General features: G+C 37.1%; 1 protein-coding gene across 3 annotated transcripts in view; it reads right to left on the bottom strand.

The window, feature by feature from the left end:
- Positions 1–11,147: 11,147 nt before the first annotated feature.
- The window catches only part of doc2b (double C2-like domains, beta), an 86,810-nt gene continuing 81,277 nt past the window's right edge, over positions 11,148–16,680 (bottom strand). For all 3 annotated transcript variants that reach the window (XM_026329177.1, XM_026329178.1, XM_026329179.1), the window contains one exon: positions 11,148–15,100. In XM_026329177.1, coding sequence (XP_026184962.1) covers positions 14,967–15,100 — 134 coding nt within the window. In that variant the 3' untranslated portion in view covers positions 11,148–14,966. The remainder of the gene's footprint in view (positions 15,101–16,680) is intronic.

Genomic DNA, 16,680 nt, shown 5'->3' with positions numbered 1-16,680 from the left:
GTCATTACCAGCCCCTCTCTCAAACTGGTTCGACACTGAAGAAGTTGTTTTAATGACACAATAACCAATGTACACCTATTGCTATTACTAACTTTCAAATCTTTTATGTTGCGATTATTTGTTTTTAGAAAATAAGCCAATTACAATTTTTAATAGTTTCCATGTAATATGACTCCAAATCAGTAGGTTACTATTAATTATTACAAACTTCTTCATTTTGGACATTAAAATATATTCGAAATATGTGACTGCATTGATTTCCAAATGGATTTCCTTAATTGAATTGCTCAGTTTAAATAAAACATACATGATAGATAATCTAACCGCTAACAATTGAAACATAAGAATAATAATTTTTTAAAAAGTACTAGAAATCATTAGCTCAATATCCATCAATTCCCAGGAAGAGGCCTGATAATGATAATTTCACTACATCTAGGCTATGTTCAGACAAGCAGCGAATTTTTTATTGCAATGCTTTTACTATGAAGTAAAACGTGATAGCGGAAGTCACTTTCTACCCAGGTTCGCATAGCTTGTCAGACCTGCTAAATGCGAGAGCAGAGGACCGCTGGTCCCCATGTTGGCTTTCCGACTGGAATAGTTAGCAGCTGGTCGGAGTGAAACAAACAACTTGCCATTCAAACTAAGGGGGCGGGTCTGCAGTGTAGGGAGCATCATGGGAAATTGTGTTTTCTAACCTGTTTATCCATACAGGCAGCCCACACGATGCTAGTGTTTTTATAGGTCTTCACATTATATGGTTTAGCAGCACAAGATAAAGTCTAGGGCTAATTATTTAGAAGAAAAAGAAATTAAAATTTAAAAAATAAAACTAAATAAGTATGGATAACAACAGCATATATCTACCATGTCTTTTACAGACACCGCTTCAACTTAAGCAATTACTCATATTATCACTACAGAGTGAGAAAGTCATTGACTATGATCATTTTTTCTTTAATCTTGTTTGAAGTAGATGAGTGGAGTAGATAATAACTTTGTGCCCCCATTTCATGGAGGAATCAATACAAATGTCATTGTTTGCTGACAGGCTGTCATTCCTGCAAATGACAGCCTGTCAGCAAACAGCTCTTTTGTATTTGAGTAAATTAGCTATTAGGTCCATTACTGTCAACTTCTCTACATAAAACCACCACACTGCTTTTGAGGAAAGGTGTGTGTGTGTGTGTGTGTGGAGGGGTGCCATGCCAATTATTGTGTGAATTCACAATAATTGGCATGGCACCCTTATGTATCTCCAGCAAATAAATGTGTATTTGCGAAGGTTATTGTTTGCTGTGATGCAGTGGGGGCGACCTGCAGCAGCATCCGATGAATGTGGCTTTGTTGGGTTTGTTAAAAATGACCTTTGACACCTAGTGAACATTGTGGAAAGTGAAAGTTGCAAACGTCTCTTTGCTATTTTAACTGTCTGCACTAGTTGTCTTGTCCATGGTGTATCTGTTTACTATTGCTGAGCTGCTACAACACACACCATTGCTGAGAATCGAAGCCAATTCTTTAGCTAAACTCTTTTTTTGCATGAAGTAATGATAAAACTAAACTACCAAAGTTGCTTGGGAGTAATAGTATCAGATATCCAGTTACACATTTCAGGGGTTGCACAACAATTTTGGCCCAGAAAAAGAATCTGTGCATCCACTTTAAATCCCTCTGAATCTCAAGCCCTAAGCCAGCAATTTTAGAGTGCTTTGTAATCCTGATTCAAATTTTGACTGCAACATCAGAAATATCACCAAAATTCAGTTTTTTAAAGAAATATTGCAGCAGTTCTCTCAATAACAGCCTTTAACCGCTTCCCTGACAAGTATATTCTTGTCTAACAAATCACAGAAGCACTGTGGTGTTAATTATCTCTAGCTGAAGGACTCTGTCACTATAACATTTCCAGCCAGAGCTCTAATTGCACGAACAATTATTCTTAACAGCCCACAACAAATTATTAATTAAGCAAACAAGACAGGAGCTCTGCAACCACAACACAGGGATAATTGTGACCGTAGTGTCAACTTATTTGAAGCAGAAAAACTGTTTTTCCCTTGGGACAGGTAAACGTTACACTATTAAACTTCAAATGGAAATATAAAAGCAAACTGGTCCCTGCACAAATAACATAAGGACTTTATGTATTTAAGATTTAGTACCGCTGAGGAACTGGAAGTCCATAAAAGGATATAATAATTATAATGTTTTATTGGGGTTTACATTTATTTCTCATGTGATAGATGAGCATGTATGTGTAGAGAAAAATGTCCTTAACCACGCTCACTTATATAATCACATAAACAATACTGTGAAATTCATCTGTATTAGTTGACAGACATCTCATGAAGATTTATCACCTAATATCATTTATAAGGTCATCGCCAAAGTCTTTCTGTGCATTTGTTGTGCGTCAGACTGGAAATATCAAAGTATGCTGGCTATTAAAATTTACGATGACACGGTCAAAGTCAACCGTACCAGCTGAAGTAATTCAAATATATCATCATTTATTTGTTATAGACATGAGACATATGTAACAGTCCATTATACAATGAATTATTATAACTTGTATATGGAACCCAGGTCTGTTTAATGTGTCTCCATTTACTGTCATGAATGATGGGAGTGGGTTACTGGGGGTGTTTTATTGTGTTGTGCTTCTAAGTGAATAAGTAGACTTGAACTCGACACCGGTGCGCCATCAAAGCTTTAACAGGCTCACTTAGATAGTGCTCCCTATGTGCTTTACTGTTTAGCCATTATCTGAAGGTCAAAACATTTATGGACTTGGGCTAGGTATGGCTTTCTTTGTGCTCCACAAAAAAAAAAAAAAAAACTTAGAGGTCTTAGTGTTCTTGAAAAGATGTAGGTCGTGCAGCCACTGATATAAACAATCACAGTTAAAGGAAAATGTGTTTATACCTGTGCTAAATGGTCACATTTCAACGTATCCAAGTACCTCCAACAGTTTTTAGTGTTTTTGTAGTCCCAGTGTAATGTATCTGCCAGTGTTTTATGATTGCAAACTACATGTGTGCAGTGTGAGAATGAAAAGGTAAGGGAACATCAAACAGGGACCAGGGGCTTCAGATACAATCAATCCCACATTGTAAAAACAAAAGTGTAAACAAAACCTGAAGAGGTTCAGCAAGATCAGCTTTTAAATAGACACACATGTTGCTAACCAGCTATAAGTGAATGTACTTGTCTTGACTTCTGAATATGTCTATGTGGTCCTGCAGCAGTGATCTGCTCTCATCAGGGAACAAACAAACACTGCTGTGAGTTGAACTATTTACAGAAACATCAGTCTTTATATTCTTACAGAAAGGCTTTTGTCCAAGTAATGTGATTTCACAAAGTACTGTCTCATTCCTCATGCAGCATTTAGAGTCCTCAAACCCTTTTTGCACTCAGACACTAATGGGGATGTTGATTAAAGTCTGTCAAGGTTCTCAGTTTGTGGACATTTAAACAGCGATTTAAACTGGGCCAGTGACCCCAAGACTCTTTTTCATGTTTTCTAATGTGCTCATCTGTTTTCTGTAGTACATTTCATTTACATAATACGTTTTATAATCTGTTCCTGAGGAGCTGGCAGCAAAATCTTGTAGCTCCTAAGTTTTTCACTTGTTTTTGACATATTTTACTTAATTACTTATGGATATTACTGTGGGGAGAAGAATCAACACAAGAGATAACCTCCTCTTACTGCAAAGGAGCAGCTCTGGAGTATATCATCCTATTTCAAGTGAGCTGAAGAAAGTTCTCCATGGATGTCGGGTTGGTGCTAAACTAAATGCCGGGAGACAGAGATACAAGCCTTTGCTTCCTACCATCATCAGGGGGAATGTAAAGTTTCTCCCGAAGGTGATGAGCTGGTTAAGACCCAGGTGTTTTCTGAATTTCCCTTCTTATCTTATCTTAGTCTATAAATGTCAAGACACAGACCCATAGCAAAGTGATGTCAGAAAGGACAATAATAAAGTGAAAATCAAAAAAGTAAAGCAAAGAAGCTTCATTATTCCAGATTTGAAAAGATGTGTCATTTCTGGGCAATCGTCAGGGGTGGGCACATATAAACATATTTTTTAGACAGACCTACAAGTACAAGGAATTGTTTTTCTTTTCTTTTCTGCTTTATCCACCAGAATTATGCTGTGGACTTCAGACCTGCAGGTTAGAGTGGCACTATAGGCAGGCACAGCTGAGCAAAAAGGTGGTGAAGAGCTGATAAAGACCTTTGCTGGGGAAAACTGCATTTCAAACCTGTAATGTAAAATCTTGGGGGAAGTTGATATAGAGCCTCGAAAGTAAAAAGACTTTGTTCTTTTTTGACCTTGCTATGCATGTAGGTGCACAGTTATGCAGCTAACCATACTTTCAATAGAGGTTAAAGACCTCTAAAGTCTTTACTGGAAGAAACAGTCAAACAGTTTTGGATAACAAATTCAATGGTTGTGATTCCAAAGCAGAAACCAATGAAATTCCATACACAAGCTGATTTTGTATAAGTGTGGTTAAAATCTTCTTAAACCTTTTCTTGTTTAACTACATGCAACAAAGAGCTCGTGCTTTTACTTTTAGAAGAAGGCCATCGCATTTTCTAGACTACATTTGTGGAATTTGTGTGCAGACCCCCAACTGTAGTATTTTCAGAGGTCTATGTCACTCCACCAGTGTCAGTCGACTGGCTTCAACCACATCTGACCTGGAGTACAAGGCTTTATTTTCTGCCTCACTGAGGAAGAGACCACTTCCTACTTTTCAGTCTATGTTGGCAATGGACATAACCTGCAGAATCATCCAATATAAATGTAAATCATAGAGATATTGTCTGTATGTGCGTATACCTTCTTGGTTATGAATTTCTTAAAGTCATGTTGTGTTCATAATTTGCAAGTTGCACTAAAAATATCTCGGTGTAACGTCATGTTAGTGAAATTTGGACAGTCATCAATCACAGTGTGAAAGCTGTAACACCAACCACCACAGTGGAAATCCTGTCAGTGGAAGCTCATACCCAGAGTTAATCTCTGAGTGGAAGTATAGGTGGGGTGCATAAAGCAACACTGGCAGCAGAATAATGATTGCTGTACTAACAAAGCTATATTTAAAATCTACATGGCACTTAGACAAGATGCATTGAAAGATCTACAGTTAGGATTATTTTGTTTCAGCTATTAATCCTAAAATCTAGTAGGAACCTCTATGCTCAAGGTATGATTTGTTTAATGTCGCACTAATCATAGATACTGCAACAAACTACAGTTTCAGGCTGCATGAGAAGCAGCATTTACTGTAATATTTTTCCAGCCGGTCCTTGTTAAATTGTGTACTGCAAGTCAGTCTACTAAATAACACCTATGGCCCTTATTATACTGATTATATGCTTCTTACCCACTATAAAGTACAAGGCCTTGCCCAACAACAGAACATGTAAGCTCTTGTGGAATCTCCATGAAAAGTATTGTCCACTACCAGGTCTAGAAAGTTTTAGATTAACACAAATGTTCTTGCCTCAGGTTTTAACAGACACATCCAACATAATGATTCCATACAGCTTCCAGGATCACTGCAGTGTCTAAGGCTGGGCACACGTTTCAAGATACAGTTATACTGTAGCGGTTGTTGCTGTTAAATGCAGACTTTGAACAGCTTCTGATAAAGAGAAAGAACTATTGTGTGCTTTTTGAACTTTTCATCCATAATGAATATATCAATGTTCTTGGGTGAATGAATGATCAGATTTTCCAGATGTTATATAAACAGGTCATAAAAGTCAAAGCTTTATCCTTTGCTCAAGGATTATGAGAGTCCTGATTCAATCTTGAATTTAATGAACTGAATTTGTGGGTTTGTAATATTTTCATTGCTACATTAGGAAAATGAAAGTTTTTAGCAATGAGAAAGCACTGAGTAAATTATGAATGCACTCTGCACCTTTCAGTAGGTGTTTCTGTGCTACTGCATGGGTGTCTTTTAAAAAGCAAGAGAGCCAGACAGCAGCGCAGAAGATGGAGTAAAGCTATAATCTCTTTCCCATGACCTTTCTTGAAAACAACAAGGTTCCTGGCCAAGCCCCAGCCAATGTAGTAAAAGTACCTCCCTCCACCAGTACACACAACTGTGATCTGCACAACTACCATTCTTCAGGGTTGAATGGACTTTGTACACTCTCAAGAACACAAAATACCAAAGCCAGGTCCTTCAGCCAACAGGTTATATAAGTATCAACTGCGACCAATAATGACTATGTTGAAAAATGCCAAAATGATGCAGTCATTTAAAAAAAAAAGAATGCATGTAAACTGCCTAAAGTGCCATCATTTGTAAAATGCTAAAATTAGCAGAACTGAAACAACATTACAGTAATATAGAGTTTGAACGTGAAGTGCAAGGGGCCACTAGTTTTTAAAGTGTCCCGTTTGTGTCTTCCCATGATCATTTATCCTTTAAACAATATACTTTCAGATCTTGTCATTTTGATCAGTCATTTTGGTATGACAGGTGGATCCAAATACTACAGTACTCATGTAGAGGTATGAGTACATTTGTTGCTACAGTTGAGAACAAATGGTACAGTTGAGGAATATACCCATAACTGAAGCCTCAAAGTCACAGCAGAGTGTGATACTAGACCCAGACCCAGAGGTGGGGTCAGAGTGAGAGAATTTTTGAACGAGTGAATTAAGGTAGTGTGGTGAAATAAATTCAAAAAGTTAAAATTTGAAAAAAAGTTTGTTTTATGTACAGAATTATTTTACTAAATATTTTAGGTGGCCATACTTCTACTTCAAAAAACAACTTCAAAAGCCTACCCACATTGACAATATCTTTACAAGACTGTTATATTAGACTGCATTCTTTTCACTTAGGTGAACTTAATAAACTGAAAACTACTGCCTGTATATGACTTGCACAACACATCTGAATGAGTCATAAATTTTGTTTGTACCTAGAAAAAAAAACATACAGCCTAGGACATACAGCCAACATACATATGAGAAAACAATGGGCCTGATGGAACTTGGAGCTGTGATTCTTGAACAACTCACCTGATATTTATCATGAATGCAACGGATGTGGCTTTTCTTGGATACACTTCGCTCCATAACTCGACAGATCAGGTGTAGCAAACTGTCATTTACTAACACACTGATGAAAACCCTGTGGATGTTACAGTCATACTCATTAAGGCAGAAATATTACACTTACAATTTTTTAAAAATACTGTCAAGAAAATGACATTATTAACTCCATTTTCACATTTCATTTTGGTGACCCCATTTTTAGTGCTGCATCCTTTCACTGACAGGATGTAATGTCCTCTGTTTGCATTTTGCCAGCAGAGGCAAAATCCTTGGAGTTCAGAAGCAAGATTCAATGAGCGACCAGAGCCTTTCATTCATCATTTTATGCTTTTTCCATTTGTTAGATGGATAGAAACTCAAATTCTGTTTTGCTCAAAGGCATAAATCACAAGTTGAAAATGTCCTAAAATCTTACTCTTAACTGAAAAGTACAGGGGATCATCTACAGTTCTGTATGTATCCATAAAAAATATCCTTTCACTGAAGGCTCTCAGGCAAAATGCCATCTCCTGTCACCTGAAAAAATATAAGGTGAACTATTTCACATTGCTCCTTTGTGCATTTTTGCTCTTTACTCTGTTCACTCAAGTTGGACACACACACACACACACACCTGTTTTTAATACATGATGGGGCCCCATGACTGACACAGTCCTCGTGGGTTCCACCCTTTCTGAATGGTTTAGAGATGTGAGTTTAACTTCTAAATTCATGTTTAATTTTTTCCATGATGAAAATGATTTTAAAAATGGAAACACTCACCATAAATTTTTGACCTGACTTCTGCTGCCCCATGGGTACCATACCTGACTTTTGGCCCCTGCAGGGGACTAGACATGTTATATATGTATGTAAGTATTCTGGACCACATTTCTCATGACAATGGTGTTTCTTATGTGAATTCGATTTCCTTGTCTCAGTCTGTATTCAATTTCCACAGAAAAAAATGATACCTCAAATGTAGACAATTATAGGTCATGTGATGATGTTTCAAAAATAATAATAATAATAAATAAATCTGTTTTTTCAACCTTGAAATTACCAGATCATTCGTGGAAAGTCGCCTTTTCAACTCCCCTCACGTCTCAGGACTGGTCTATGGTTCTGAGTGAGCACAATATGACATTCAGCAAAAAAAAAAAAAAAAGTCACATCACTACATTTTCAGTACGGGTTAAAATCCATAGCATGAACTGAAACTGGCTATAACTGAAACTGTTCCTGCTTTTGTGGGTATTAAATGTGGTACAGACCGAATTACAACACTGAAATAAACACTGTACATGCGGAAGTGAGTACATACATGTGCAAAAAGTCTCTCTATGCACATATCTCCCTTAATGTTTCAAAGCTGAGAGGGGAACGCATTAGACCATTAAGTGATTAATTAATCATTAATCTGGGATTTTCTGCTTGATAGCTGCACCTCTGTTGATCGAAGGTCTTACATTTGTAACCATCATGGTTCATAATGTTGTAGTGAGTGCAAAACTTACTTGACCACTGCCTCAGTGTTGACTCTCTATCTTAAAACTGCAAAACAAAAGAAAAAAAAATGCAATGATAGATTTAAACTTACAATATCATCAGTTTGGTATTGTGGACATCACACATTACTGTGATACCCATAACCTTAGCAACTGTTGCTGTTAATAAAAATGCAGTGAGTGGTACGAATCAGAGATGTAAGCAATTTAACACAACTGAAAATTAAAACTGGGAAAAAAACCACAGCACAATTGTTGCAATTTTTTCCTAATTTAAACCAGAATCCAAAAGCTGCTGAATAGCTACAAACTCCATACACTTTACAGTTAACATCTCTCAAAATAACATTTTAACAGTGATTGGATAATCCATCCATCCATTTTCTATACCCACTTATTCCTTAACCAGGGTCATGGGGATCTGCCGGAGTCTATCCTAGCTCTCTTTCGGGTGGAAGGCAGGGGTACACCCTGGACAGGTCAACAGACCATCACAGGGCCACATATAGACACACATAGACAAACAACCTCACACACTCACACTCACTCCTATAGACAATTTAGAGTCACCAATCAACCTAACATGCATGATTTTGGACTGTGGGAGAAAACTGGAGTACCTGGAGTAAAACCACGCAAGCACAGGGAGAACATGCAAGCTCCACACAAAAAGGCCGGGTTGCGAACCCAGGACCTTTTTGCTGTGAGGGAACAGTGCTAACCACTCAGTCACTATGCTGCCTGATTGGATAAATTAGACAGAAAATGCACCTTTAAAGTCATAATTAACTTTTTCCCTTATATTTCGATATAAACTGGCTTGTACATTAATATTTTAATCAAAGAAACTTACATTTTCAGATGCAGTTGATTTGTCCTTCATAATGATGATTTATCTAAGAGAGTTTCATGTTTTCCTAATCCTTGGAAGTCATTCAACAGTAGCCTATCACATTCTGATTTGATTAATTATTCATTTTACAGGAAACTTATTAATTGAACGTACTGTGGTTGAAGTCCAGCTGGTGTTCAGAAGAGGTTGTAGAGGACATCAGCACCTGAATGTTGCTGACAGAGTTCCTAATGATAATGGTCTTGTGTTATGGGATGAGGACACAAAGGAACTGCCTCACAGCTAATTGATTTTCCTTTGTTCCTTGCATCTGAATCAGAGCTGTGCAGCCTTATGGTTTTCTGTAAGTCTCCTGGCTAAAGGCACAAAAAGGAAATGGCTATCTTCTTCAGTTGTAATGTCATTATTAGGAAATACCTCTTGAAACATTGCCTTTGTTTTCAGCCGCCATGTAAATTGCAGCAGGGATCTGACTAGGAACAGTTCTCAATATAAAAAAGTAAAACATAACACACTATAATGTATATCTGATTTTCTGAGGTTGAGGTGTCTGAATACTGCTTAACCTGTAGAGGGTCATAGGGTTGCTGGAGAAAACTATTAGTAATGAGGAGAAAAACAAACAAACAAACAAAAAAAATAACATACAGTGCATCAAATGAATCTATCTTTGTAGGATAGTTCGGAGACTTGACCTTGCATGATTATGCTGGCCTTGTAGTAGAGGGAAACACAGCAGTGATGTAGCTTCCTGTTGCTTCCCACTCAAAATAATAACACTAAAACACTGGTATCTCTGAGCAGGCAGGAACCACCTGCTGTTTACAAGCACCATTAACATGGACCCTGGCAGAAACTGCAAAAATTATCACAAAGAAAGTTATATTGTACTTCACCCACACAAATTATTTAGTCTGTTTTCTTGGTAGACATGCACTCACTATGTTCCTGTTGCAACTTTACATTATGTCTCCTATCATTAATTACAACATGCAGAAAAAAATAAGCCCTAAACATTATGGCAAAGAAAATCAGGAAACAATTGCCTCTATTTTGGTGAACCCATGGTAGGCATGAGAGCTCAGTCCTCTGCAACTTCAGAAAACACTTGCTGGAATAAAAATGGAACGAACACAGAAGCAGTTCAAGAAAACATTTTCACCGGTGTGACAACATATAAAGTACACAGCGTAACAAAATGTGCTGCAAATACAGAAAACACAACCAATGTTTCTGGATTTACAACACATTTTATCACATTACGGTCAAACAGAATTATGTTTTTCTTTGCTGATATTTTTATGGTGTGCACAGGTCAGATTTGTTAAGATGATATCTTAATCTGTTTATGTTTACATTTGAGTTATTTCAATTAAAATTATTGAATTTAATATCTGCCGTCAACTTTACACTAAAGGTATAAATCATATATAAGCAATAGTTCCTGATGCATCTCACAATAATTCATGCATTAAATTATCATGAGCCATGCATTAAACATTACTATTAAGTATTACATATAATTTGTATCCTTTCTGTGAAGTGATACCACTAATCTTGAGAAAAGCATGTGGTGCAAAAATACACAAATGGAAATAAGAGAAGGCAATAACTTTCAATTTGGATTAGGACTAAAATATAATTTGGGACAATGCATTTATAATCATACATTCAACAAACCAGAATAATGCAAACAAGTGCCTGAGTGTTAAAAAGGAAACAAAACAACAAAATTCACATCAAGTCACGCTTCCCGATAAATACAGCAGCCAAACAGGCAATGCGATAGTCTCCAAAGGTACAAAATGTCATTCAGAAGAAAGACTGACTTATAGCATAATTTTAGCATCCACAGTTGTATATTTTGTTATTTTATACAGAAAACAGTATCAAACATTAGGCAAAGTTATCTCATGACAAAACCAAGAACATACACATGCAATTTTTTTTAATAATACTGAGCTTGCATACAAAGGCAGACAGATTACAAAATCAAATCACATCGGCTGTATTCATTATATATTCATCAGAGCGAAAGGGATCACTGTTGTGTCAAAGAATATACTGAGATGCCAACAAGGTGTCGCAGCCGGTTTGTGCCTCACAAATTAATATGCCTGGAGAGGCCATGAACACAAAATGTGATGCGAGGCCTGATTTGCATTAAACAATTCTATCCCTAGCTTTTTTCCCAAATAAATGGAATGTATTGTGAAATAAAGAATACAATAGCTCAAATAACACTATGGCAATAATATAACTACAGTTTGAGATGGTTAAATAATATAGCACATGGAAATTAGGGTTGTTTGTAACTACTCACTAGCTGTAATTAGTGAGTTTAAAAGATGTGATTATAGCCACACCGACAGAGTCGACATGCTCCTAAAAACAAACATGCCCGGCCAGTGACACGAGGTAATAACAAAACACTGCCAGCTGAATTGCAAGCCTGACAGGAATTCTGAACATTACGTGAGGGCTATTTGTATGGCATATCTGTGTTACTGGTCAACGCACAGGTGGAAATTTACAAGAAAGGTGAGTATGGGGGCATGCAGAAAATGTCATAAAGCTGAATCGAATTCATGAAATCACAAATACATGGCATGCATTGCAGCCTACTGATGCATACGGGCAACTCAAGTTAAGACTTGGGGTAATAAAACCTAACATAAAAAACATAATAATTCAACAAGTTAGAAGGAGTCAAAGTAAAATTTGAGCTATTATATGTCTTGAGTGACATAGCCCATGGTAGTTTGCTCCTGGGCTGTGAGTTCAACCATCTCTATTCCCAGATATTTGTGCCCAATTACAGTTTAAGATTAAGAACATATGTACAACATCAACAACACAGAGAGTTGGGTTCTCAAGAGGGTTTACCGTGGAATAGAAGGGGTTAAACTTGTACATTCTTTTAGTTACATTTTTAGTGGAGCTGCTTACATAAAAAAGAAAAACTCAACATATGCAACATTATACATCCAGGCCTAATATATTCAAAAAAATCTGCCTTTCCCACCATGGCCCACCTTAGCAAAGCTTGCATTGCATGCCTGAACAATCGCAGTGACTGTAGCAAGGACAAATTTGCCCTTTCAGCAGCAAACTGGAACTTGAGCAAGAATAGACTGTTGTAAACATTACATGCTATTAATATTAATAGTATTCGTTTTAAATATTTGACGTAAACTTTGAGTTTTTAAAATTCTGACCTTCTGACATAAAGCAGGTACATTTTCATCCACATTAAAGTTTAAAATGGCCTCAGCAGGTTTTTGTGGAAATTTTTTTTCCGTAGTGTAAACAATAGGTTGTACATACAACATACAGCTGCCCAATCATGTGGTACTGTGGTTCAACCAGTGATTTTATCAAGGTGCTTCACCCACCAAATTGAATTTTATTGTTCACTGCAGCTGGTCTCTATCAAGCAGGCTCTGCCTTCCATGCAGTGAAGCAAGAATGTGCGATTGATGTGTACAGCAACTGTGAAGGTTTCCACTTCTGTGCTGAAATTATCCATGGATCATTAGAATTTTAAAGTGCATATGAGATCTACTTTTATATCCATAACCCTCTTCAGTTACTTACTGATTAAACAGACTCAAAGCAGCTATTAGATTATTAAGCTCCTATTGCAGAAATTCAACCGAACATCTGTTCTAGTTTCACACAGTGGAACTCTCTCAACACCCTGCATGGCTGTTTGAAGAAATTTCATCTTGCTCTTGAAGATCTGTTATTTTCCAGCATTTGCTCTTAAGAAATCTGTAAAAATCACTTTTGACCACAGACAGACTGCCAGCTGACTGAAAACAGTGCTATGCCCTTGTGGCTATGATTCACCAACCAATCGTACATGAATTTGAAAATGCATGTCTGATTGCTTTTGCAAGGTTAAAAAAAGTGGGAACTACCACAAAACTAGGCAGCGCTGTTAACTTGGGATTACACTGAAAAGTCAGTGCATATCCTAAGTAGGTGGTGCAATGACACCTAGCATCATCTCATGCTGATTAGTCTACACAGAGCTTCTACGCAGAGACACAAGTAGAATATGTGTAATGTCAAAACTTGCTGTAAATAGCCTTGAGGAGAAGTTTAGGTGAAGTTGACTTTTGCATTGGTTTATTTAGTTAGTACTGGCCAAACAATTTGCTCATTACAGAAAGTTATAGTAAACTGTCACCCTGCCAGTTTACAGATGATCACTTGACTTAAATTTGCTTACATGCCTATTAACTGCCAGCCTTTTTCTCTGCATACCCACAAAGCCTTGCATTTTGGGATTGTTTTGTTGGTATGGTTATGGGGCTTTCTTCCTCCCAACAAACTGCAGTCCTCACAAGACCTCAGTATACTTCAAACAAAGTGCTTGCTGCATTGTCTGAAGGTAGATTTATATTGCTGTGAACTGAGATAATGTCATAATAATTGACAAAATGCATTTGCCTGCAGAATTATCTGTCGCTACGTATTATAAACCTTAAAAGAAACACTGTTGATTATTGGTCAAAAATAAGAAGCAAACAGTAGTCTCCAATCTGCTCATGTTATCCCTCTTTGGACTTTGCACCTTGAAACATCATTTTTACTTGGCTCTCAATGGCCATGAGTCAGTTTCTGCAGCTGTTAGTTCTTGTCACTTGAACATAATATTTCTCATTCGGTTGTGTTTCTTTTATTTTGGAGTCTTGATGAGACAACCTAGTTCATTTGATGCATACTGAGGCCTTACTAAGCTAAATATCTCAGGGAGTTTCTGAATGACATAGTCACATGACTGAAAGTGATTTGTCCAGATTTCTAAAACAAACCTTGACCAGTTACATTAGGGGTAAAAAGGTTTGCAATAACAAACATCTTCAAGTATAATTCTGAGTAATTTATTTAGCTGCTCCTCTAAAACAGTCAAGCAGATTGAAAATAGGAGGTTTATTTCAGAAGATAACGATTCCATTAAACTTTACTGCATACCAAGTGTAGAAACTTTTGCTACATCCATTGTTCTGTTCTCTGACTCTTTTATTCCTGCCTCCTACGGTTCTGTTCTACTCAGACAGCCAATTATGACAGAATGAAGGCTTTATTTATGCCGCTTTAGGAATTGTATTGGTAAATTGTCCAGCTACTGTAAATGATCTAATTGGATAGCAAGCATTTATTTCATTGAACCTCACTGATACAAGAAATCAGAATCATAAGGCTACAACACCTGTGATTCAATTTGTTAGTGGAATTTCTTTTAAAAGGAAAATAAATGAGCAGCCTTGCAGCCCCCATTTTATATGAGAAAGTGTTGTTGAACACAAAGCAGAATGTTTTGATATTTTAAGTTGAGCCCTGTTGAGAGGAAATATATTCCCTTAGAGAGGTGTCACAGGTCGCTGAGGCCAACATGAAGAAAAATCCACAAAAGAACTGAGCTGAGGACTTAGGAAAATGAAGGCAAAAGTCTTACTGGTGCAACTAGGGAGAAACAGGGGCCAACAAGTTTAGCCGGCAGGATGCGGGTGTTCAGTCATTTAATGAACCAGGTAATTCATTGGTCAGCGTGTGCCAGCGCTCAATTTTCTTGTCCTTGTTTTTAAGGCAGTCAAACCAGTGTTTGAGCCTCTCTCCATTTGCATTGATACCCAGAGAAACACCACCTGGAAGAAGACACAAGGTCAGTTTGTGACAGTACCTGCAGTAGCAAAACATGTAGGAGATTTAAAATCATTATAAAGTTTCACTGTAGCACAGAACAACTGAAACAGTAATGGTATTGATAAAGATGTTATGTGTTATATATTGTTTATTGGGGAATGGAGAGAACAATAGGACATAGCTATTGATTAACTCCTGTGCCTTACACTACATGTTTTTACGCTGAGACAAGAGGCTTATAAAATTGTTTTAAGATACTGTATGTGCTTGTAGAATAAAAATGAAAGCGGGTTAGATTTTTTCTTTCTGAGCTACCAAAACTGTTTAATCCCTACTGTGGTTGACCAAGTTTCAGCAGTCAGCTCATTTCTCCATTGACTTCAAATGAAAGTTATGTTCTTTAAATGCTAATATAAAATTGCAGAAATGTGATATGTCAAATATGTATACTGGTATGTACAGATATGTACTGCTGTTCACTGCTAGTTCAATATACTGTTATCCTGGTGCCAGACCTCCAAATCACATGAGACAGCTACATTTTTTTCAGTGATTCAAGCAGGTCTCATGCTGTGCGCATTGATGGCTGTTTTTCATGGTTATTAGCAGCTGGGACAAACAGCAACAGCTGACAATTCAGACCTCAGGAGGCTGGATAAAAATGTGGACCAAGCCCCTATGAACAGGTATGGGCTATGATGCAACTGTGGTGCAATGGCTGTCTTGTATTCATACTCTATGAACCCAGACACATGTATGTTCACAGAAAACTGAACACTTTTTCCACTGTACCCAATGAGATAATGCAGATTCAAGTTTTTATTGATCGATGATGCGAAGGTAATCTTCTTGCATCGGTAACTGGCTGCCTTGGCATGGATGAGATTAATACCGCTGTTAATACAGCTATACAGCTTTGAGTTCACTACAGAGACAACTACTCTTAAATTGGTACTGATATATCTTTGAACAAGTAAACTGCTTCTAGCAACTGCCACTGTAGCATACTGTAATGTCTGAATAAAACACATACAGTACTGTACATTAGGTGCTACTGATAAGTTATGAGTAAAAATATCAGAATTAATAAATGCAATGAGACAAATGATTATGACTGATTAGCATGCTAGAGAATAGCATAAAATGTGTCCTTAGGACAATGCAAATCAATTCAGTATTCATTTTAATATGAACGCTTAACTCAAGGTCCATTTACTGGCTTCTTAGGGCATCTCATAGTCTTTGCATGGCAAAGAATTTCTGCAGCTTTAAGCAAACAAGTGAAGATTATTTTGAAGAACACGTTTGAATCTTTCATGTTTTTGTTCCTGAATGAATTCATTCATACAGTTTTAAGCAGGTTAAAGGTTTTTTTAATAGTAATTGTAAAATACAGAGCTTTGAAAAAAGTTGCCATCAGTTTGAAGCTCAAAATAATGAGAACATGATGGAAGGCCAGCTAGTTCTCAGTGAGGCTCAGCACTTATTTATTTCCCAGCCCTCAGCCAAAGAAAGGTTTGGACAGATGGCAGACTGTGAACAGTAATCCAGTGGTGCTGCATATTCTAATAAATATTAGTGA

The sequence above is a fragment of the Mastacembelus armatus genome, chromosome 14 (assembly GCF_900324485.2).
Source record: "Mastacembelus armatus chromosome 14, fMasArm1.2, whole genome shotgun sequence".
Taxonomy (NCBI): Eukaryota; Metazoa; Chordata; class Actinopteri; order Synbranchiformes; family Mastacembelidae; genus Mastacembelus; species Mastacembelus armatus.
This window is presented reverse-complemented; position numbering and strand designations above follow the sequence as displayed.